This window comes from Microtus oregoni, unplaced genomic scaffold, assembly GCF_018167655.1.
Source record: "Microtus oregoni isolate MIOR12 unplaced genomic scaffold, Mior012 000002F_ref0000024, whole genome shotgun sequence".
Classification (NCBI taxonomy): domain Eukaryota; kingdom Metazoa; phylum Chordata; class Mammalia; order Rodentia; family Cricetidae; genus Microtus; species Microtus oregoni.
The window spans coordinates 35,641,668-35,665,531 of record NW_024543061.1 but is presented as its reverse complement, the minus strand read 5'-3'; the positions used below and the strand labels follow the sequence as shown (position 1 = coordinate 35,665,531).

At 47.0% G+C, this 23,864-nt stretch overlaps 2 protein-coding genes across 5 annotated transcripts in view; one reads left to right on the top strand and one right to left on the bottom strand.

Annotated features, from left to right (window-relative positions):
- The window catches only part of Lrig1 (leucine rich repeats and immunoglobulin like domains 1), a 103,115-nt gene extending 88,532 nt beyond the window's left edge, over positions 1–14,583 (top strand). The window contains exons 12-19 of the mRNA XM_041632625.1: positions 1,977–2,140; positions 7,525–7,845; positions 9,205–9,486; positions 9,990–10,409; positions 10,923–11,048; positions 11,641–11,787; positions 12,679–12,960; positions 13,057–14,583. Coding sequence (XP_041488559.1) covers positions 1,977–2,140; positions 7,525–7,845; positions 9,205–9,486; positions 9,990–10,409; positions 10,923–11,048; positions 11,641–11,787; positions 12,679–12,960; positions 13,057–13,301 — 1,987 coding nt within the window. The 3' untranslated portion in view covers positions 13,302–14,583. The remainder of the gene's footprint in view (positions 1–1,976; positions 2,141–7,524; positions 7,846–9,204; positions 9,487–9,989; positions 10,410–10,922; positions 11,049–11,640; positions 11,788–12,678; positions 12,961–13,056) is intronic.
- Positions 14,460–23,864, bottom strand: part of Slc25a26 (solute carrier family 25 member 26) — a 122,265-nt gene continuing 112,860 nt past the window's right edge. For all 4 annotated transcript variants that reach the window (XM_041632643.1, XM_041632631.1, XM_041632636.1 and 1 more), the window contains 3 exons: positions 19,937–20,001; positions 19,111–19,184; positions 14,460–15,537 (listed from right to left, as the gene is read on the bottom strand). In XM_041632643.1, coding sequence (XP_041488577.1) covers positions 15,420–15,537; positions 19,111–19,184; positions 19,937–20,001 — 257 coding nt within the window. In that variant the 3' untranslated portion in view covers positions 14,460–15,419. The remainder of the gene's footprint in view (positions 15,538–19,110; positions 19,185–19,936; positions 20,002–23,864) is intronic.

The following is a 23,864-nucleotide window of genomic DNA, read 5'->3' as shown; positions in this document are numbered from 1 at the left end:
CAGCAGGTTATTCTGTGCCCTTAGTCAGCCTTTGGGTAAATTTCCACAAGCAATGATTAGAAACACACTTTGAGTTGGAATCATGAAAATGCACAAAGTAAGCCAGTGAAGAACTGGGCTGGTTGGAGGCATGAAGTTTTGCCTGAGTGAAGAGAAGACTGGAATCTATAGGTCATGGTCCCACCATCCACAGCCTGGCCTTCACCTCTACCTATGGGATGCATGGTTGACCAGGAACTAGTGATCTCACTGGTGTCTAGTCCAGTCATTTCCTGTGTTCTCTGGTCCTCATACTCATCACTTAGGAAGACCTTCCCATTCCTAGTACTTATATTTTGCTGGGTCTAGCCTGGCCTCTACCCTGGGGTGGGCCTCACTAAAAACCTTAGTGCTGAACCCAGCAGGTATACTGAATGTGGTACAAAGCCTGATTCTTCCTACAAACAGCTGTTCAAGGGTTGAAGTTTTTTTTCCCATCAATTTGTTCCTATGGCTAAAATTTAAATAAATTTTAATATATCCCTGTCCCAGCTCCCAGCAGTGTCCCGGCCTTGTTCGCTACGCCTCTCATGTGTGTTGTGCTCTACCACACACAAGTATCTTTTGATGAGGAGTGTTTCTGACAGCCAGCCACCACACAGGCTCATTCCTGTGACACTCACCTCTTGTGTGGTGTATGAATTAGTCACTTTCTCATGGGTGGTGTTGATGGCCTCTGCCACCACAGTAGCCCCTTAGCAGGACGACCCTCAGATATCTTTCAGTGGATACTACCTGCCCATCAAGTGAAAGGTGTAAAAACCTCATACTGGTACTGTTGTCAAAGAGGGACAAGCATCCCTATTTTAGTGCTTTGAGATAAATAGTTGAGTCTTTGGGAAAATATTTCCTAAGGTGATTTGGAGAGGTTGAGGTGGGGATATGAGAACAGGAGGAAGGAGGAGGCTTTACTCTGGGTTGTGTTCATCCTTCTGTGCCATTTAATAGTTCCACACCATCAGAGATGGAAATCAAAGCTAGCTCACTTGTTGTTGTGGGAATAGGATGTGCTTGGAATTGCCCCCTTTGTTACCACATACCCTGGGCAGTTCATGATGGGAAGCCCACACATTCACTGTCATCTTGTCTTTGGCTGTGGGCCAGTGTCACTCTTTAACTCAAGACTCCAGGTCTTTAAAGATTCAGGCAGCTAGACTCTGGGTGACTTATCTGAGTGATTCTTGGAGAAGGAATGTCCGCTCAGATGGCCATTCTGATTTCTGTTTGGAAGTATAACCCCAGCTGCTGAAAAATGAAAATGTTCTCTGTTTTGGTTGGAGCCTCACAAAATCAAAGTTGAGCATTTTCATGCCTGCTGGGCTGCAGCAGTGAACTCGCAAACACTGTGTTGGAGGTGGAGCTGAATTTTACTGGTGTGAGGGTAAACACGAGGAAGAGGAAGGTGTGTTGTTGAGGCTCTGGTTTGGGAGTTAAAACATTTACAGTTTTGTGAAATAAAAAGATAACAGCCATTAGGAAAAGATTTCATAGGATTTGTTGTAGGATTTAAAGTCTGCTTAAGCTTGGAAGTTCGGTACAGCTTATCAGAAATGTGGAGAGCCAGTGGCAGGCAGTGCTCTTCCCATGTGGGACACATTCACGATCACAGCAGGTTAGAAGGCATCCCCAGGGTGACAGGAGCTTTGACCCCCTTAGGAAGTAGGTAGACTCACTAGGTGCTACTGTTCCAAGTGTGGTCTTAGGACAGGCATTCTCTTGGGGGTTGCTAGACATGCAGCATCTTGGGTTCTGCCCCTCTGACTCCATAAGAAGCACGAGCTGTCGTTGGTCACTGGAGAAAGCCATGAGGAATAGCATTCCTGTTGTAGTTTGATGTCCCCACTTCTCAGCTGATTGGTTGCAATGCTTTGTTCTGTGTGAGGGAACCCCCCCCCAATGGATACATGCTAAGTGTCCATCTCTTGTTTCTCTTCCAGCCACATCAGCAGTGAGAGCTTCCTGTGTGACTGCCAGCTCAAGTGGCTGCCCCCATGGCTAGTGGGCAGGATGCTACAGTCCTTTGTGACAGCCACCTGTGCCCACCCAGAGTCACTGAAGGGCCAGAGCATTTTCTCAGTGCTGCCGGACAGTTTCGTGTGTGGTAAGATTTTCTTTGAGATTTGATTTTTTTTTGTTTGTTTGTTTGTTTGCTGGATAAAGGGCAGAGAGGCCAGCAGGAACTGTTCATTATGAGACTCATTCCTATGGCAGTAGTTAATGTGGTCCGTGGTTACAGATTAGCTGCTGGGTGCAAATTATTTCCCACGGAAACCACATGTATTTACTGTACGATACCTCATTATGTGGTTCTTGGAGTACATGTATTTAATTAGAAGGGAGTAGGTTCAGCTACAAATCTAAATAATTGGTTATAGGAAGATAGTTCTAGCCTTTTCAAAAGGGTCTGGTGCCTGGGTTTGGCTGTGAATTTACGCAGTGCATGAGGATGGGGTTTCAATGTGTATTTCTTTCCATCCCTAAGAATGAGAGGTTAAACACAGGAAGAATGGGTCTCAGGAGAACAGCCACTGTAGTAAAAATAATTCCTCGATGTTGACTTGCACTCTTGCCGTCTGTCCAAACCACTGAAATGTGCACTGGTGAGGGTCTTCCTTTCTTCACCATCTTTGTGAGCAGGGGTGGTCAGGATCCAAGTTCAGTTACAAAGAGCACAGAAAATGCAGAACAGCTTAAACACACATAGGCTAGCTCCGGCCGCACTAACATAACCACATAGATAAGAAAATGGATTCCAAGAACGAGAAGTCTTTTGTCTGGGTTGCTTTGAGCAAGAGTGGCGTGTGTGATCCTCTTGTCATTGGTTCCCTCGGCCTCACTGAGCTTCCGATCTCTTCCTGGACAGCGCTAGTTAGGACCCCATCCAGCAGCTTGGATTTCCCAGAGCCTCTTGTCCAACTTCTTTTCTTTTTCTTTATGACTGCCTGAGGTGAGACAAGTGTCCTCTTATCTACTCTTCCTCTCCTTCCACCACATCAGTTCCCAAAGTAGAATCCAAGGTTATAAAGAGAGTGCCCTAGTCACAGAAAAGCAGGTCCCACTTGTAAGGCCAGTGCTGAGCAAGTCCATGGCCATTAACTTGTTGGGCTTCCTGAGGTTAAGGAGTCACTGGCTTCCTCCATCTTTCCTGCTGGAGGGCAGGCTTCTGTTTGCCTGCAGCCATGGTCTTGGGGCAGGCTGTACCTGATCCCTAGCTGGTGGCTTTGTCACAGTTGGTATCACAGCAACAATCCCTCATAACCACCTATGAGAATCTTTGATAGGAAATCAGGGGTTCAAATTCTTCTCCATGTCTCCCACTTGTGTTTCTAAGAAATAGAAACATCACCTTACACTGTCTAGGAAGTAAGCATGAAGTTATGAAGTTAGGTAAGTGCAAGTACAGCCCTTTGCTGCACAGGAGCCTTACTGTGTAAACAGTACACTATGGGCTACTGGGCCCACCCCTGTGATACAGCTCAGGGGGCGGAGCAGCCCTGACCAAGTGCTTGCAGAGTGTTTCTCAAAACAGCCCAAGCTGGAGCTGCCCAGACCCCCATGATAGACAGTAGGCGGGTAGCAGTCCTGTTGGCCATCAGGTCAGTTAGTCCATTTCACAGCATGGATGGACTCTGACAGCGATCACACAAGTGCATGGAGTCACGTGGAATGCCTACAGTAAGGGGAACTGCAGAGGCAGGAGGACGTTACCGGTTCCTTTGGAATGGAAAACAATGGAGATGGAGATAGACAGGGAAGAGCTAAAAAGGACAGAGTCTTCTCTGTTGGAGGTGATAAAAATGCTTAGGATTTGTGAAGATACTAAAAAAAAAAAAAAAACCCACTGAATTGTATATTTTACAGGGGTGGATTGTAGCTGAATAAAGCTTTTTAAGAGGAAATATAATTTACGTACTGTAAAAATCTACCTTCTGAAAATGGACTTAGACTACTCAAAATTAATGCCATTATTACTACTCATTTTATATTTTTATCGTCTCTAAAAGAACCCCACCCCCATGCCATGAAGCTGCCCTTGTCCCAAGTCTGTCCCTAATCTTGTGAGGGCACCAGTCCAGTTCTGTGTCGGATCAGTCTGTTCTCGACAGCTGACATAAATAGTACTATACAAAAATTTAGCTTGCCCCTTCTGGCAAGATGTAACTCAGTTCTGCTTTGATGGTGCTGAGGTTTGAATTCAGGACCGCAGGCATGCTAGCCTGGCATTCTAGCACTGAGTATGTGCCACTGTGGCATTCCTTAACATTACTCACTTAGTGTGGCACTGTGGCCTCCTGTTGTATGTTATACAGTGTATCTGTCCACCCATCAGATGCTGGGCATGAGTACTCTTAGGAGCTTTTGAACAATGTGCTGCACACGGTCAGGTTTTTATGTTTCTATGTAAGTTTTCTTGGGTTTATACCTAGAATAGGATTGCTGAATCTGTTTTCCCAAAGGTGCTTCATAACGCCATATACCCACTGACAGTGTGTGGGGATTCTACTTTCCACAGTGACATTTGTTTCCCCTATGACTTAGCTGTGGAGTGAACTGTCCTGTGCTTACTGGATGAATGTGTCTCTTTTGAAAATCTAGCTGCTCAAATAATTTGTCCATGTTGTGTCTCTACTCTTTAGATGTAAAGGCTTTTTATAGTCCAGACTCTGATCATGGATATATTTGCCAATATGTTTTCCTACTCTGTGAGGTCTTCATTTTCTTGACAGCCACAGTGCAAAAGTCTTAGAATTTACAAGAGTCTTAAGCTCTCCACACTGTTGTTGTGCTGTCACTGTCATTGTGAGAACTAATGCCTCACACAGGGTTATGATACCTTACTCCTCTGCTTTCTCCAAGGATTGTAGAACTTCTGCAACTCCATATTTTGTTCTTTGTCAAGATTATTTTGAGAATTATGGGTCCCTTGCCATTTCTCTAAAAGATAATAATTTGTAAATTTCTTTAATAACGGAAACTAGGATTTTGGCATTTTACTGACTCTAGATTAACCTGGGAGCATGGACATCCTAATTGAATTGTCTTCCTGAAGCATAAACGTGGTGTTTCCACTTCTCAGCTTTTCCTTATTTATTTTTTCTTGTTATTCTTTCATTCTTGGGTTTGTAGAGTAAAAATGTTACTCTCACCTAGAAATGGAGATACAGTTGAGTGGGATAGTAACTGGAGTGCTGGATACAAAAAAGCAACTCAAGTTTGCATCATGGATTTTGTACCGCACAACTGTGCTGGTACGATATATTCTGCATGACTTTTGTTTTGTTTGTAGACCTTTTTCTGTTGTTTGCATGTGTGTGGAGGCCAGAGGTCACCTTCAGATGTCATCCTTAGGACCTCTCTGCCTTGTGTTTTTGAGTCAGATCTCTCACTGGAAACTAGGGCTTGGCTTACCAGTTCCACTAGGCTAACTGGCCTGTGTTGATTTTTTTTATACTTAGGTGTGTAATTTACAGTGTTTGGATTTTTTTTTTCTTGCATTTAGATCTAGTCTTCAAGACTTGCCCAGGATATATGCAGCATAGGTCTGGAAGCATGAAATTCTCTACTGCAGATTTCCCTTTTATATATATCTGGAAATGTTTAAATTACTCCAACTTTGGGAGGTTTTTTTTGCTGGATATGGGGATTTTAGTTTATAATTTCTACTTAAGGACTTTGGGTATGTCTTTCTGCTGTCTTCAGCCTCACTGATTTCTGATGAGAAGTTAACTGCTTGTGTTTTGGAGGATCCTTCTAATGTAATGAGTTGATATGGGGCTATTTTGGTATTGAACAGGTTTCCCATGGTGCATCTTTATCATGGCACCTCTGGATATAGCTCTCCAGTATACTTGTAGTTCACTGAACCTGGGATGCATCTTTTCCATCAGATTAGTATGCTTGAGCCATTTCTCTGAAAACTTCTTCATCTTTGTCGTAGTGGTCTCCAGCTAATCTGCAGGTTGCTGTTCCTCTTGATGCTGTGGCACAGGCCTCTGCCATCTCTCATTGTTCACTTTTATTTGTTCTTGGCATAGATCTCCATTGATCTGTTTCGGGTCATACGCTTCCGCCAGCTCAGTTCTGCTGTCAAGCCCCTCTGACTGATTTTTTTTTTTTTTGGTAAAACTTCACTTATTCTACTTTAAAACTACATTTAGTCCCTTTTCATAATGTGTCTCCTTGTTAAGGTATTCATGGTCTTTAATTAGTACATAGAGTTCCCTTAGTTGACTATTTTTATAGTAAGATATAATATGTTTAGAATCTAGGATTCCTTAGACAGTGTCTCCTGGCTGCCATTTTCTTATCTGTATATTTACTACTTTTGTTGTTGCAAAGTGGGTGACAAAAACCAAACAGTCTGCCCACTGTGAGGATCATGTATCTGCGTGCTGGCTTTCCAGGCTGGTTGATGCCTTTTATTCCTGTTCGTTTAGTGCTGTCTCCTCGGCCCATGCTGTAAAGCCTGCGCACCGCATAACCCCTTGGGTTTCTGCTTGGTTATTTTAGTGATTAGCTAACAGCCGGACACAAATATCCTTACTGAGTCTCCTATCCCCTCCCCAGGATCCCTGTAGGTATTGGGTTTTGCCACCATTTTCTCTTTGTGCAAGCCCCCCAGCCCAGTCACAGGAAAGGAATTAGAAACCTTCCCTGGGTGTTTGCATAGCTCGTTAGACCATGTGGCCTTTAAATTCTCAGGACCCTGTTGTAGGTTTTCATTGCCCAGTATTGGTGTCTTTTTCACCTGATGCCCTTTGAGAGTTGCTAGGGCTGGAGCGGTCACCTAAAGAGCTGTGGGTTAAACAGTGGTGCTTGACCAGTCAGTCCATCAGTTGTTCAGCAGTAGGGTTTCCTCTGCCCTGCATACTCCTGCAAGCTCATAGAGTTCCCAGCTGCTCCAGTCAGTGATAGTTCTCTGTGGAGCTGTTGAGGGAGCTAGTTCTTGCTGCTGGGTTTCAAGTTTGTCACAGATCTGGGAACATGGAAGGAGACTTGGATATATGAAAACACCGTACTGCTCACTGTCCTGACGTGTGGCTTTTTTTTTGCATCAAAAATCCATGAATTGTTATTAAGCTCATGGTTTTCCACACATGTAAAAAAAATTTATTTTTGTGGTATTTTCCTATTTGAACAGTAGGGTGTTTTTGAGTTCTGAAACTCAAAAGTGCGTTGAACGTCTGTCGTTTTGCAATTGGGTTTGCAAGTATGACTGATGATGCCTGAAGATTTTGTTTAAAGCGGGCCATGTTGGCATAGCTGTCGAAAGGAAACACTAGGCTGGTTTGATGGATTGAGTAGTCATGGGTTTATTTCTAGCTAAGGAGGCAGTGAGGCCTGAGAGCCGTGGCACAGCCATCACCATGTCTAGTGGAACTGTGCTGGCACTGTGCCCAGAACTGACCCAGTTCCTTCTTAGCTTGACTAGCAAGCAGCCCGTGTACAGAGAGCAGGGTGCCTTATGGTTGGTTCTCTTCCCAGATGACTTTCCAAAGCCACAGATCATCACCCAGCCTGAGACGACCATGGCTGTGGTGGGCAAGGACATCCGTTTCACGTGTTCAGCAGCCAGCAGCAGCAGCTCCCCGATGACCTTTGCCTGGAAGAAGGACAACGAGGTCCTGACCAATGCAGACATGGAGAACTTTGCACACGTCCGTGCACAGGATGGCGAAGTGATGGAGTATACCACTATCCTGCACCTCCGTCATGTCACGTTCGGACACGAAGGCCGCTACCAGTGTGTCATCACCAACCACTTTGGCTCCACATACTCACACAAGGCCAGGCTCACTGTGAACGGTAGGCAGTGTCATCTTGTGTTTCTCAAGCACAGAGTCCACAAGCTGTGCTCTTGGTTGTCAGTCATTGGTGCAAGGAGACAAAAGCTGCTGTGGGGTGCATTTCTTTGTACCATTCCTTGGGTTTGTCCTAGACCAAGTTTTACACACTGAATCATTCTTTTTGGTTTGGGGTAGGTTAAAGTCCATTTACGTAAAGTGGCATTGTGGAGTTAAGCCTTGTTATTTTTATCTGTTCATTGTCTTCCATAAACCAAGAGATGTGGTTTCCAGACTCCAAGACTCTCTGGATCCTGAGGAAGCTTCTGCCCTCAGAATAGATGCAAAGTGCTAGTCCCCATTTCTCTAGACAAGTGTGACCCTTTAATTCAGTTCATGCTGTGGTGACCCCTAACCATAAAATTATTTTCAACTATTTTATAACTGTAATTTTGCTACTGTTACTAATCATAATGTAAATATTGTTGGAGGTAGAGGTTTGCCAAAGGGTCTGAGACTCACATGTTGAGAACCGCTGCTCTAGAGGATATGGAGTTAGTGTGAGTTGAGCCCCTGGCTTGATGGTCCAGTGGGCAGGGAAGTTGTGACAAGGCCCTCTTACTCAAAAGCCAGCCTTTCAGCCCATTAAGGTGGCTTCTTTTGGACTGCTGTTTGATGCTGTGTGAGGAGTGAAGTCAGCATGAATAGGCAAGCCTTTCCATACCAGGCTGATGAATTGGCTTGTGGGTGACCTGAAGCACGGCCTTCATCCTCCAGTGCTTCTAAGCTAGTCTTTGCCACAGCCGGGCAGATTGTCTGGGCTTGCCTGAAAGACCCTGGGTGTTTCCTGGAGATTGAGGCAGCTGGTAAGACTCTCACAGTGGCTTGGACATCAAGTCTGGATACTGTCCACTGTGTCAGCATTGATATCAAAGCTATATAGGCTAGTCAACTGCATATTTCTGCCTAGGCGTGACTGCTGATGTGGCCCCCATAGGTCCATCCGTGTGGGTTTCCTCAAGAGGGCTGAGCTAGCCCATTTGTTTCTCCATGGTGAAGACATGCAGCTTTCCCCAACAAGAGATGAGTTGTTGCCCAGCTCTCTCCAGACAGCTACCTAGAGCAGGCCCACCCCAGACCTCTACTTCTGGAGGATCCCTGTGTAGTAACTATTGTGGAAGTACAAGAGGCAGAATTCTTTGAGTGGTTAGCACCGTCCTACAGCATAGCAGAGTTGTGCCTGGGATGGGGAGAAGGTGGGTACCTCTGGGAAGGGTGGAATAGCAATGAGCTGGAGCCTGAGCAGTGTGGGGGTCTGTTTGCCAAGAGTCTCCTTCTGCATGCAGCCATCCCATATAACTTTACCTGTATTTTTCCCCAGTGTTGCCGTCATTCACCAAAATTCCCTATGACATTGCCATTCGGACTGGCACCACAGCCCGCCTTGAGTGTGCTGCCACAGGCCACCCTCACCCCCAGATTGCATGGCAAAAAGATGGAGGCACTGATTTCCCTGCGGCTCGTGAGCGACGCATGCATGTCATGCCAGATGATGATGTGTTCTTCATCACTGATGTGAAAATAGACGACATGGGGGTCTACAGCTGTACTGCCCAGAACTCGGCTGGCTCTATTTCAGCAAATGCTACCCTGACTGTCCTAGGTTCGCTATTGATAGTGTATGTGGTGGGGAGAGATGGGGGTAAAACTCAAGTATTAGAGGCATCTGCTTTCTGGAAAAGTGTGGTATCCTCTTTGTACCTAGTTTGAAATTTGGGGCTGCTTTTCAGTAAGTTGTTCTGGCTCATAAAAGACAATGAGCAAGAACTTCCGTCTTGACAGTACTCAGCTGTATGTCTGAGTAAGGATCCCTCCTTGTGGGGGATGGGTGGGTACGATCTTGGCAGGAGTAGTGAGTGACGCAGGTCCTCAATAGGACAGTTTAGTGTGAGGTAAGGCTTTAGGACTTTGCTATATTGAGGCCGTTCCTAAAATGGCAAGGAGGATTTAGTCACATTTGGCCTTCTGAAAAGCTTGGAGCACTCATAAAAGATCTCAGATAGCATTTCATTACTACATGGGATTGTCTCCTGTCTGGAAAACAAGTTGACCCCCAGCAAGCAAGCCCCGTAGAGTAAATGTGCAATCTCCGCTGCCTTCCTGCAGAAACTCCATCCTTGGCAGTGCCTTTGGAAGACCGTGTGGTAACTGTGGGAGAAACAGTGGCCCTCCAGTGCAAAGCGACTGGGAGTCCCACACCGCGCATCACCTGGCTTAAGGGAGGTCGGCCGCTGAGCCTCACCGAGCGGCACCATTTTACTCCAGGCAATCAGCTGCTGGTTGTTCAGAATGTGGTAGTAGAGGATGCAGGCCGGTATACCTGTGAGATGTCTAATCCCCTGGGCACCGAGCGAGCACACAGCCAACTGAGCATTTTGCCCACCCCCGGCTGCCGGAAGGATGGGACCACCATAGGCATCTTCACCATCGCTGTGGTCTGCAGCATCGTGCTTACCTCGCTGGTGTGGGTGTGCATCATCTACCAGACCAGGAAGAAGAGTGAGGAGTACAGCGTCACCAACACAGGTCAGCAGTGCGGCACTCACACTAACACACGTCAGCAGTGCGGCAGGCTCTTCAGGGGGGAGCGAAAGTAGTGAGCGCCGCAGTCCAACATGGATTACACCAGCCCTGAGGCTTTGCCTAGAACCTAAGAGACTTCTAGAATCTTTAGGAATATGGATTCTGTCTGTAGATAGAGTTGAGGCATTGCCACCCCCTCCCACATGTCACCTCTGAAGGACATAACAGGAAATTGAAACACTCTCAAATTCAAGCACCTGCTGGCCCCTGCAGTTTCTGGTCTCCATGGCGATTCAGAGGCATCAGGGCCCTGCCTGTTGTCAGGAATCAGGTTGTTTCCAAGCTCTCACAGCCTTGGGATTTTGTTAGGTCCTCCACGGTTTTTACCACAGGATGGAAAGGAGGTGAAGCAGCTGAGTCTGCGGAGCTCTCAGGCCACTGCTGTGTGACCGCATATGTGTATCTGTATTGGTTATGGCAGCTGCCCTGTTGTTTCATCGTCATGTCTTCTTGCAGATGAAACGATCGTGCCTCCAGATGTGCCGAGCTACCTCTCCTCGCAGGGAACCCTTTCTGACCGGCAGGAAACTGTGGTCAGGACGGAAGGTGGCCATCAGGCCAGTGCGCACATTGAAAGCAATGGTAAGTTCAAGAACAGTGAAACAGTCTGATCTGACTATCCTGAACGCTGCTTTACCTCCTCGCCGGGGTAGGTTGGGTACCTGTGTTGTATGTGGCGAACCAGGTCTTTGACAGATGCTTTGCTTTGGATCTGGTGTGTATAAGTACTGTGGTTTTAACATCTGGTCCTCCAGAAGTCCCTACACTGGGCTTAGCACTATGTCTTCAATCAAGAGAGGATTGCCAGGAAGAGTAGATGCCAAGAACATTCCAGGTCCTGAACCAGCTTTACAGTACTGCTGGTGCTCTGCATGTGGTGGTTCAATCAAGCACAGATTGAAAATTCAGGAAAGAAAAGTTGTGTCTGTACTGAATATGCAAGTTTTCCACGGTTACTGGGTACTATTAGTAGAGCTGTCGTAAGGTCTTCACAGATGGACAGTTTATGTGCAAACAGCATCATTTTACAGAAAAGACTTGACCATCCTTGGATTTGGGCATCTCTGAGGAGCATAGGAACCAATCCCTGGTGGGTGCCAAGGGATGGGTGCTGGGAAAGAGCTGTAGCCTGTCCTCTAGAGGCTGAGAGACCTAAGAAGGGGCTTCCTTTCAGGTGTGTGTCTGAGAGACTCGAGCCTCTTCCCAGAGGTTGACGTGCACAGCATTACATGCCGGCAGCCCAAGCTGTGTGTTGGATATACTAGAGAGCCCTGGAAAGTGATGGAGAAAGCTGACAGGACCGCTGCTCCACATCCAGCAGGTAGGAGTCACTGACAGGGAAGGCCATTGCTTTTGACACTGAAATAGTAAGTTGAGGAGCAGCACATCACTGGTCTCATACTATCTCTGAATTGTATTCAGAAAACAAACTGGAAGCTCTGGCTTCCTTTGATTTCAGAGTCCTGTGTGTCTTAGGTAAGTCTGGTGTGGCGAGCAGAAGTGTGAGTTTTCTTAAATTTGTAAGGAGCTTACAGGGCAAGGCCCACAAATCATGGAAGTTAGCATCCTTGCACCCAGACTGTCTTGTCTTGTCCAGACAAGGTTTCACTTTGTAGCCCAGGTTGTCCTCAGCCTTCTGAGATGCTAGCTACTGGACAGAGGTTGGTGTGTTATCCTCAGTCACTCTCCACCTTATATACTGAGCAGGGCCTCTCACTTAAGCCCACTGCTCACTGATCAGTTACTCTAGCTAGCCAGCTTGCTCCAGGATTTCCTGCCTCTGCATCCCAAGCCCTAGATTGCAGATGGGCCGCCACAAAGCCTGGCATGTCCAGGAGTACTGGGGACCTGAACTCTGATCCTTAACGCTCGTCAAGCACTTTACCTGCTGAGCCAACTCCCAGCCCCACTGCCTGAGTCTTTAAGGCTTAGAAGACTGTTGAGAAGATTCACCACTATGTGATGCCTAATGCAAATCTTCCTTTTTACTCTCCATTTTTCCTGTGATCAAAGTGTGCATCCTAAATGAATTTCAGGTGCTCACTTATGCACAAAAGACCAGGACTTGGTGTGGGCCCAGTTCCTCTACATGTGTACATTCCAGGGAAGGACAGGGTGATTACAGTTGTAAACAGGACTCAGGCCTCTGAGAGGGGATGGGGGCTTCAGTGGCTCTGGTTCCCATTGACCCTTGGCTCTGCGCTTCATTCAGCACACAGTGGCTCTGCTGTATGCGGTGATTGCAATACTGACACGGATAGTCAGCCCAAGGAACAAGCCTTCCATCCCCAGCCTGTGTCCAGAGAGAGTGGACGGCCAGGTACACCAAGCAGCCAAGAGCTCAGGCAGCATGACCTAGAATCCTCTCCACACCATCCTTACCCTGGGACTGCTGACGGGTCTCACACCCACTCTGGAGGATCCCTCTATCCGAGTAACCATGACAGAATACTACTGTCTCTGAAGAACAAGGCAGCATCCCCAGATGGGAAAGGTAAGTATCGTGTTAAGAAGCATGTCTGCCATGGGCTGGGAGCCCAAATGGGGTTAATGTGCACAGGCTAACGTGCCCTCATGTTTTCTTAAACAGGAGATTCCTCTTGGACTTTAGCAAAGTTACATGCACCAGACTCCATAGACCTACAGCCTTCTCCTACGTTAACTTCGGGCAGCCCAGAGCTCATAGAAGATGCCATATCTACTGAAGCCCAGCACTTGCTTGTTTCCAATGGCCACCTCCCCCAGGCCTGTGACTCTAGTCCTGAGTCTATGCCGCTGACAGGACAGCTCACTGGGAAACGGAGGGGACCATTGCTATTGGCACCGAAGAGCTAGGCTTCATCTACCTCAGCTCATTTAAAGCAATCGCTACAGGGAAGAGGTAGGAGAAGCTGTGGGAAGTTTGTGTCCAAACGGCAGTCACTCTGGACAGTTTTAACTTCCATGTGGAGTGTCAGTTGGCTAAAGGACTTGGCATCTGGAGCACAGAAATGCAAGAGACTGTTTGTGTACAAAAGGCAGGAAAAGTATTTGATACCGTTGTACATAAGAGTTTTCAGAGATTTCATATATATTATATATCTTTTACAGAGACTATTTTAATCCTTAGCGCATGTGTCCCCGCCCTCAGTGATATTTTCACATTAGGTTGCTGTCTAATTTTGGAGAGGGTCAAGAATAGTTCTGGTGCCTTAATGCACAGCTGAAATTCAGGTAAAACCACATTAGCTGTTGCTGGTGGTTGGGAAGGAGGGCATTTTGGCTATGTGCTCCCTTAGTCAGATTCAGGTGCGTTGGCCAGACCTGTGCAGCTGTTGTCTGGCCTTGTAGATGGGGCGCACGTGTCACTGGCCTTTCTTCTAGGTTCAGGGTCTGTCTTTGAGGAAGAGGTTGAGGGCTGTTAATCCACCAAAAGCAATGGCTTGGAACAAGCACTGCCTTTCGTCTTTGTAACTCACTTGGTAAAGCAAATGTCTTGTCTCCTTCAGTGGGTCTTTGGAGCTTATTAAGGCAGAGGCTGCCAGTGTGGGTGCACCTGTGGATTTTCCAGTAGTGAGGTTTTAGTTCTGCCAATACAGCATTGCAGTGGGGGATAAAAGTAGTTCACTTCTAGGCCAGCTGATTTCTGCCCAGCAGGTCTGTCCACAACGTTCCCTCATATAGTGAAACTGGGCTTGGACTATACATGACTGAGTCCCAGGCCTGGGTGTATTTGCACTTTGGGGCCCTGTTGCTAACCATCTTTGTGAGTGCCAATGTGTAATTCAGTAAAAATAACATGGAAGCAAACTCAGTCTTTAAAATCCCTGAAAGCTGAAGGGAAGTGTTGACACAGTGATGGCCAGAGACAGTGTACTGCCATGTCACAGGTCATCACTGTGCCCCAGGACAAAGCACAGAAGTTTATTCTCCACAGTTGGCTGATTAATGTTACTTCCACAAAATATGTGAATTTGCTGCTTCTGAGAGGCAATGTGAAAGAGGAAGTATTACTTTTTATGTACAGAGTTATTTATTTATAGAAATTTTGGTACAGTGTAAATTGAAAACATGTAAGATATTGAAGTGTCTAACAAATGGCATTAAAGTGTCTTTAATAAAGGTTCATTTATAAATACTAAGTGTGTGCTGTGGTCATTGTTCTAAGTGCAGTTACTCTGCCTTTTATTACTTTTTCCCCAAAGGGAGACTACTGAAGACAGCATCACAGACGACACTGCTGCCCCAGAAGGCGCAGCGGCGTCACATTCCTCGGATGGCTCACTAATTTTTTGCCACCTGGAGCTGGTTAGTTAAGCCTTGTGCTCCCCGAATATGCTGAGCCTCCCCTCCTGCAGCCAGTGTTGCTTGCACTCACCATGAGGACAAAGGAACAGCTCTAGCTGGCCCTCCCGGGAGGACAGTGGTGGTCATGGGGCTTCGTGTCCTGCAGCAAAGTCACTTGCCCACCCACTCAGTCACTGGTGCTGCAGCTGTCTCTCACACTAGGGATTTGGGGGCACTCTGCTGTAAAATAATATAATCATGTGTTTTTATATGAGAAATACAAGGGTAATTAAAAACAGCAGTCTCCAGAAAGAATGTATGCTATGCACCTGCAGTTCATGCTTTTTAAACAAAGCTATAATCTTACACAATAGGAATTAGCCCAGGGGAGAAACACCCACACGCACATTTCCTGCCCCAGCCTCCTTCCTTTTCCCAGTCTAGCCATTCGCTTGCATTTTAGTGACTTCAGTAGATAGCGGGAGGCAAAGGACACTGAAGTGTTTATTAAGGGGTGGAGATGTTGGTCTGGAGGTCCACTGAGGATAGTTTCCATGGAGACACTCAGGGCTGCACTCTGCAGCCCTCTCAAGGTGCCACACTGCAGCGTTGACTTCGCCAGTTAAGGAAGGCAGGGGCTGCACAGCAGCCAGCAGCCCTCTTCTCCAGGGACACGCAGTGTCTGCTTCATGGGCTCTTCTTGCCCACTTCTAACAGCAAGCTGCGGGTCTGGTCGTAGGCACCCAGAAAGATGAAGCCGCCCATGCTGATTGCTGCCATTCGTGGCAAGACACCTGCAAATAACCTAGGAACAGAAACCATGGTTTGCTCACTTGAGCACACCCACTTGTCACATCCCTCAGACACTTAACAGTGTGTTCCCTTCCTTTCAGAAGACCACTAAGTACACTCCCAAGTATGCATGAGAATCTGGAGCCCAGTCCAGCATGGCTGAATGCTGTGCTGTCTACCTGGGAGCTCTCAGGTGAAGACGGTAACCACTGTCCCAACATGGTGCTCTAAAAATGGAGTCAAATGGACAAATCTGAGGTCAGGCTGGGAAGGGTATATCCCAGTGGGACACCTGAGGAGCCTCTGGGTCTCAGTTCAGGGAAGCAAAACAAGTTCTTAAACAGTTCTATCTTCTTGTCTTGGTGACTCAGTGGCACTTTGTTGTTGGAGTTCCCAAATGTGATTCTACAAGACGGAAATGCATCTCATTCAGGCTACATAAGGACACCAGAGGCACATGCCTGTGATGGAGAGGGAGCACCTCATACATGGCAGTCCTGGACACTCCAGTGCTCCATCCCAGTACAATTAGAACCGTGGTGTTTGCGACCCACTCTCTAGATCAGTAGTTCTCAACCTTCCGAATGCTGTGACCCTTTAATACAATTTCTCATGCTGTGGTGACCCCCAACCATAAAGTTATTTTCACTGCTACTTCACAATTGTAATTGTGTTACTGTTAGGAATCATAATGTATATTTGTGTTTTCTGATGGTCTTAGGCAACCCCTGTAAAAGGGTTGTTCAAACCCCCCCCCCCAAAAAAAGGGGTCACAACCCACAGGTTGAGAAGAACTGTTCTAGAGGTTCAGATATTCTTCAAATATCCACTGTGATATTACTGAAAAAAAAGTAATCTGCTAATGACCTACTAGATAAGCCAGCACTGTAAACCAGTAGAATAGCATGCAGCTGGACATGGTCTAGGCTGTAAATAACTGATTTCTGCAGAGGAGGGAGGGGAAGGAGGGGCAGAAGACCTCTTATTTCTACTGAAACCTTGCTGCCCAGAAAAGTGCTTTCATATGCAGAAAGACAAAGTTGGAAATCAGAACTTAGGCTGGTGAGGTGGTTAAAGATGCTGGCTATCAAGCCTGATGACCCAAGCTCAATCCCTGGAGAAGGAGGGAACCAGTTATCACAGTTCGTTTGATGTCCATATGTGTACACTAGTGGAGAGACTTGGGGTGTAGGGCAACTGTTTTCTTATGCCAACACTCATGCCTTTTAAGGATGTGGGATGTTGACGGGGAGTCCCTGCTGGATACACAGCCCCCTCATCCTGCATAACCACCGGAAGTAGTCAGCTGTCCCACCCTTCTATCTGGCACCTCACAGGAAAGCAAGGACTTTATATCACGGGGCCCCTTTTGATAATCCATTTAGGGAGCTGGAGAGGTGGCGTAGAGAGTAAAGTGCTTGCAGAGGACCTGCGTTCAAGTCTAGAACCCATGTAAAGCTGGACGTGGTGGCCCCAGACTGGAGACTCAGAAGACAGACAAAAATTTAAATCACCTTTCAGCGCTAAGTCAGAACCAACATCCACCCTTGACCTGTTTTCCTTCTCTCCCCTGCCTGTAGTTTTGACATTGCTTAGTTTTAGTCGATGTGTGCTGTGACCTGGTCCTTGCATCACCATGGTGGGGCAATGTCCCAGCCACTGTGCCGTCCCTGCCACCACTTCCTCAACACTGGCAAATGGCTGCAGCTCTACAACACCGCGGTCAGAGGCTTGGCTGAGTCACCACAGACGCTAACATGTGGAAATGAGACTGACATCTGGCAGGTGGCCTTTATGATGTCGAAAGCCACTGTCCCCAGCTGCTGCTTCTGTGGGCCAGCCACTGCTTATCTAAGAGGATTCCCAAACAGTGTATATGGGATTCACAGCCATTTCCCCTCCTCCATTTCTTGGTTCAGAGTTGAATTAGCTCCCAAATGAATGACTATCGTGTCTTATTTCCTCAGAAGGCGTCAGCCATGTCACTGCTGAGACATCGAGAATCTGTCAGTCTGTCCTGTCCACCAGATCCAGTCTGGATCTCAGAGCACTGGAGCGGGACATTCAGTAAAGCCACTGGCTACCACTTTCAGCTGGAAAACCCAAACAAGACAATAGGTTTGCTCTCTGGCAAAAGCATGACTACATTCCCCAGACCATGAGACAGCTGAAATTGAAAGCGCCGAAGTTACACAAAAACGCAATCTGAGCTACTTTAGATGGGGATGAGACAGGCAGCAGGGCCCAGTGAAGAGGCTGAGGGCAGGCAGGGCTCAGCCATGCATATAGTGCTGCTTTTACCCAGCCATCCCAGCGCCAGCTCACCCTCCTTCTCCAAAGGAGGCTGCTGAGGACTCTGCACACATATCAAGAAGGTTCCATGTAGAAAATCCTTCTTTGCTAACATCTCAGCATTTGCTCAGCTTCAGAACAACTATATGGGTGTAGAATAACAGCTGTTTAGGACATAAAGCAAGATATTCTGAAGCACGTGGAGCTGGAGAGAAATATACAAGTTTGAGAAGCCAAGCTTAGGTCCTCAACACCCACATAAAAGCCAGGTGCAGCAGCATACACCTGTACCCAGCACATGGGGACAGTTTGATCTGGGGCTCACCGGACAGCTGTTGTAGCCAAAATGGTGAGCTCAAGGTTCTGAGAAAGAGACTCTCAAAAACAAGATGGAGCCTGATAAGGACAACACCCAACCCCAACTTCTGGCATCTACAGGCACACAATGTGGGTAATACACCCGTTTGCACATCATATGCAAAGAGAAAGACTGAGGTTCTTAGCTATTAACATAGAACAATACTGCCCAGCTGAGACCAACCACGGTGGAACTGCCAGTACAGTTGTGAGCTGGGTAACACTTCAGAGAAAAGCAGACTGCACAGCCAGGTCCTGCTGGTCCTGTAGGATGCGGATGTGGCTGGAAATAGTTTTTTTCTATTTGTATATCTCCAGATATACAAACATTTACTGCTGTTACACCTATCCATAGTTTCCAAGATAGTCACATGTTGTACTTGCAGCTACCATTCCCCAGGTGTGTGTCACACCATCTACATTTGTGTGAGCACACTGTATGATACACTTGCACAGTGACAAAACTGTCCATCAGTGAAACAAACCCATAGATGCAGAGCAAATGCCCATCACACGGCATGGCTACCAACGGTTCTTAAAAGTGGTTACAAGGGTTGGAGAGATGGCTCAACAGTTAAGAGCACTGGCTGTTCTTCCAGAGGTCCTGAGTTCAATTCCCAGCAACCACATGGTGGCTCACAACCATCTATAATGAGATCTGGTGCCCTCTTCGGGCCTGCAGGCATAGATGCAGACAGAACACTGTATACATAAAAAAAGACTACAGGTTAAAAAAAAAAGTGGCTACAAACACCCAAGCCCCACTTTCTTCTAACTCACTTTCACGTCTACACTGTGAGAACTTATTTGTATCAATGCTGGAGCCCAAATATAGCTAGGGTTATACATTTGCATGTCACCATGGCAGGCCCAAGATCTAAGGAAGAGCCAGGGAAGAGGAGACAAGGCAGCTGCTAAGGGCTGACTTCGTCCTTACCCTCCTAGTCCCTGTGCGCGCCACACCGCATGCATGGCCGAGAGCACATTCCCAACAGCGGCGCTGGAGCCCGCCTGCAGAAGATAGGAGAGACAGGGCTGTTAGCTCCCAGGACTCTGAACAGGCTCCCCTCACCCGCCTTCAAGGAACACTAGGGCTGGCTTGGAAATCTTGCCTACGTACAGAGAGGCAGACAAACACTTCAGGGAAGCCACTTCTCAGAGCTCACCTAGGAACCAATGGCAACTGTTCATCAGAAAGCCAATGGGAAGCAGTAGACCTGGTTGATGGGGTGGGGTGGGGTGGGGTCTTACTATAAAGCCTGACAGGAATGAGGAATGCCATTTTCAGTTTTAAAATCACCCATTCTCAGAGCTGGTCCTGTCCATAGACTAGAATTCTGCTCACACTGCTCTGCTTCCTACAGACCTGGACTGAGAGAATGCTTGGTTCAGATATGTTACTGAAATTCCTTAAAGCTCAGCCGGAGTTTTGTTTTGTTGTTTTTAACAATTCTGACAACTGTCTTTTCTGGTCACAGCCAACTAAATTCTGAATCTGCATGAAGAACATGAAGCCAGTCAAGTTCTCGAGTCTTAGGTCTGAAAACAGTCGCAGGCAGAGGCCCTCAGGTCTGCCGCTTACAGAGTGCAGCTGCGAGAATGCTTGTGACATGGCAGCATGCTACACACAGCTCCATCACGGTGACAGTGCTCACTCCCACTGTCAGCATCTCCCAAGGGTCGGCAGGTACTCCGGTCACTGCATCCCTACAGCTCTGCCTGATAGCGAATACGGCATCAAATCTGCATTATCTGATACTCACCTTGGCCAGCATGATCCTTGTCTTAGCCACATCCAAAGGTGTAGTAACCGCAGCTGCAAAGCCACCTGTGTGCGAGACCCAACAGTCAGGAGACGTCTAGACAGCATCCTGGCCATTTCTACATCTGGAGTCACAGAACTGTCAAAGTCATGTCTTTGTCACCATGCCTACTTGACTGTGTTGAGAACGGTGCACACATGAAGAATTTTAGTCTACCCTGTTCACACCTCTTGCAGTGATAATGCAAGCAAGTGGAGGCTACTCCTTTTCCTCGTGGGTTAAGGAGTGAGGCCCTACAACTCCCCCTGCTCTCTCTCAGCCTGGTACACTAACACATGTGCACACTAATACATGTTACATGAGCACATATGACGCCTGAACAGCCAGATATGGGTTTTTATTGTGAGAGGCACATAGCTCCCAGTGGCTTTGGGGATCGCACCTTTCTGTAGGCTACCTGTCTTACAGCCTCCAGAGGCTTCGGCTGCTTCTGTTCTGCACGGGCAGGCTCATGTGTGCCACAGGACTTCTCTCCAGGAGGCTTCCTCTATTTCCCAGGCTCTGGATAACAGTCCAGAGAATGATTACAAACTTTGCCCTCTCAGCACCACCTCCCATTCCCTCTTGCTTTGGCACACGTTCGGCCTCAAGGCTTCCTTTCCATATTCTCCTGTGTTTTCTTCATCTAACTACTATGATGGGCAAACTGTCCACAGATTTTAACAGTGTTTCTATCTGTGGACAAAGAAACCAGGAATTTATTGCTAATATAAACTATAGCCTATCGTCTCAAAAGGTTTTCTTTGCTTAAGACAAGGTCTCACTGTGTACCCAGAGCTAGCTTGGAAATTGTTATGTAGATCAGGCTGGCCCAAAGCCACAGAGTTTGCTTCCACCTCCTTGTCCTGGGATTAAAGGCATGTGACACCACTACGCCAGGCCTGATGTCAATACTTTACTAACCTGCTGCAAAGATGCATACAAAACCCTGAAAGGACAGAAGGAGAGAGAAACAATAACCCCTAAAAGGCTTTCGGGAGACCCAGCTCCCAGGAGTTTATGGGGCTTACAAAGGGGGCTCCAGAAGTAGCTCCAGGCTCCCTCTGCTGTGGCATGTGGACAAAAGGGGCACTGACTTCTGACAAATATCTTTCTAAATGTGGGGCTGAAATAAGGTGGCCACAGTGGCCCTGGGCTGCACAGTGACATCCGTTCTGACACTTGTGGGAAGGCACACCCACTCCCAGTTTACGTTCTAATTTTGGTTACCCACGACTGCCACACACCTTAGGCCTGTCAGCACCCCATTTGTTTAGAACCCCTTACTTTTTGTCCTTTTAGATTATAAGTTTGTGGACCAACAAGATCGCTCAGCAAGTGAAGAGCATTTGCCATGAGTCCAATGCCCAGAGTGCGAACCCTGGACGGCACATGGCGGAAAGAGAACTGACCCCCAAGTGCCCTGACTCCCCATGCTGGCATGGCATGAACATACCTTCACCCATCACCACCACATACTAGTGGGAAAGAAACTGAAAACATTTAAAAAGATTCTGCCCAGTGCAGAGCTGAGATCTGCTGTAAGCTTGACCAGCTCCAGCACTTTTGGCCCTGGTGCCTGGTCTCAGATGCCCATCTGTAAAGGGCAGGCAGCCATGTGGCAGATTCTCTTTATTAAAGAATCCATGCAAAGTGTCTAGAAGAGGCATGACCCACAGTAGCACTACGAAGGAATCCAGTCCAGTCTAGGTGGGCCCTGTGCTGGTTAGGCTTTTGCTAACTTGACCCAAGACGGAGTCGTCTGGAAAGGGAACATCAACTGAGGAACTACATCCCTAACATTGGCTTGTAGGCAAGTCTAATTTTCCTGATTAAAGACTGATGTGGGAGGACCTGCAGACTGTGGGCAGTGCCATCTCTGGACAGGTGGTCATGGGTTATATGGAAAAGCAGGCTGAGCAAGGCCTGAAGGAGCATCCCTAGAGGACCTCTGCTTCAGTCCCTGCTTTGAGTGCCCATCCTGGCTTTTCTTCAGGATACACTATAAGCTGAAATAAACCCTTTCTTCCCCTTGTTGCTTTTTGGTGTTTATCATAATAGAAAAAGAATCTAAGACATGGTAGAGAGAATGGTGATTTTCCTTCCTACATCAGTCTAGTGCACACAATAGGCACTCAATATGCCTAGTAGGTGCCCCGCACTAGTCACGATTTTACAAACTAAACATGTGAAGGGCAGGGAAAGGTTGGCATGAATGCCATCCCTTGCTTACTATCCGACTCCAGAACTATGCCCGCACCATCACTAGCATCTACCCATGGCACGAGGCAGCTAGTATGGAGCAGGAAGTGGGATCACATGTCCTGACCTCTAAAAGGATCTGATACAACACATAAAATAAGCCTGAGATTTAATTTCATTCTCCTATATAAAAATATTCACAGGCTTCCCAAAATTAATTTATAAAGCAGATTAACACAATAAATTTGATAGCCAAGTCAAACTTGCCCTGGCCACCAACGGAGGTTAACCATCATTTCCTGTGGACACTTGCATATTCTTTAGAGGTCTGTGCTCCACGGAAGTAGTCTGAACCAAAGATGAACTATCATGCTGAGATGGGCATTTTATGTAAGGCATCAGTAAATCAATTTGAAGGCCCTCAAATACCGAACTACTTATTTTGTATGTTCACTTAGAGGGTAACTGCGAGGAGCACCTAACACATCAGAGGAAACCCCTATGGGGTGCGGCAGACACAGGATGCTCTTGTGTGACCCAGACTCCTAAGGACACTTTGCTTCCCTGAACGCTCAGCTGCAGCTTTCGGAGCCACATTCATGGAACTGATTTTCCCAGGAAAACTACTTGCTGCCTGGGGGACAAATGTTGTAATAATCCTCTAAAAGGCAAAGGAACCCCTTCTCTAACAGCTTGGAGATACCCCTCAGAGCAGAAGCTAGGAATGTGGAGGAGGGGGCCCCAAGCCAACCCTGGCAGCCCGGCTCATCTCTGCTCCTGGAGCCTCCTAACTGATGCATCCAGGGGAAAGACTTTCTTCCTGTCCACCTCCCTCTCAGGCTCCAAGCAAGGCTCCCGGGATGGATGGACACACACACACACCCTATTCTACAGTTCAAGGGATGACAGCCTCCTCTTTCCCCTATACCTTTGCTCTTAAGAGAATATAAGAAAGTTTTTACTAGAAAAAATTGATCCAAAGATACCAGAATACCAAAACTGTAGTAAACATATCAATATCCAACATCATTAGGTTTTATTTAAGACTCAAGGCCTAGAGTGAGGAAGCTGGCAACACCCTTCTTTTTCCTGACTTTAACCCTGACCAGAAGCCAGGGGAATTTCTAAGCATGACAAGCCATCAACACCTCCAATCTCAAGAGACATTTTTGGTATTTGTGCCAAGTAGCTTATGAAGCAAGCACGGGCACAGAAGAGCATGCTGAGGATGGCACAGAACACAGTCCTGGGCAATGAGCAGGCCAATTTAAACTTGGGAAAGCGTATGCGGATGAAAAGTCTCATCTCTGACTTGAGGGCAAGTTTGATCATGAAAAGCAGCGAGTCTGTACGGCAGTGTGTGGATGTCTGGACAGGGCTGCAGTCCACTCTTGCAGAACAACAATTTACTTGATTTGGACAGTTTTCAAATTATGTTTATCCTACAGCAATGTTTTCAAAATACTTATCTTGTTTCTCTAATGTTTGTACCAAACAAAATTTCCAAAGAATATAAACAAGAAGTGTATTTCTTTTCTGTTAATGTATGATGATCTGCGAACAATGCATTTTCCCCTGCTGAGGGACGATGGCCTTGAACCCAGTAAAGATCTGTCACTTGTACTGGTTTAATAAAACACTGATTGGCCCATAGCTAGGCAAAAAGTATAGGCAGGGTGTGGAAGCC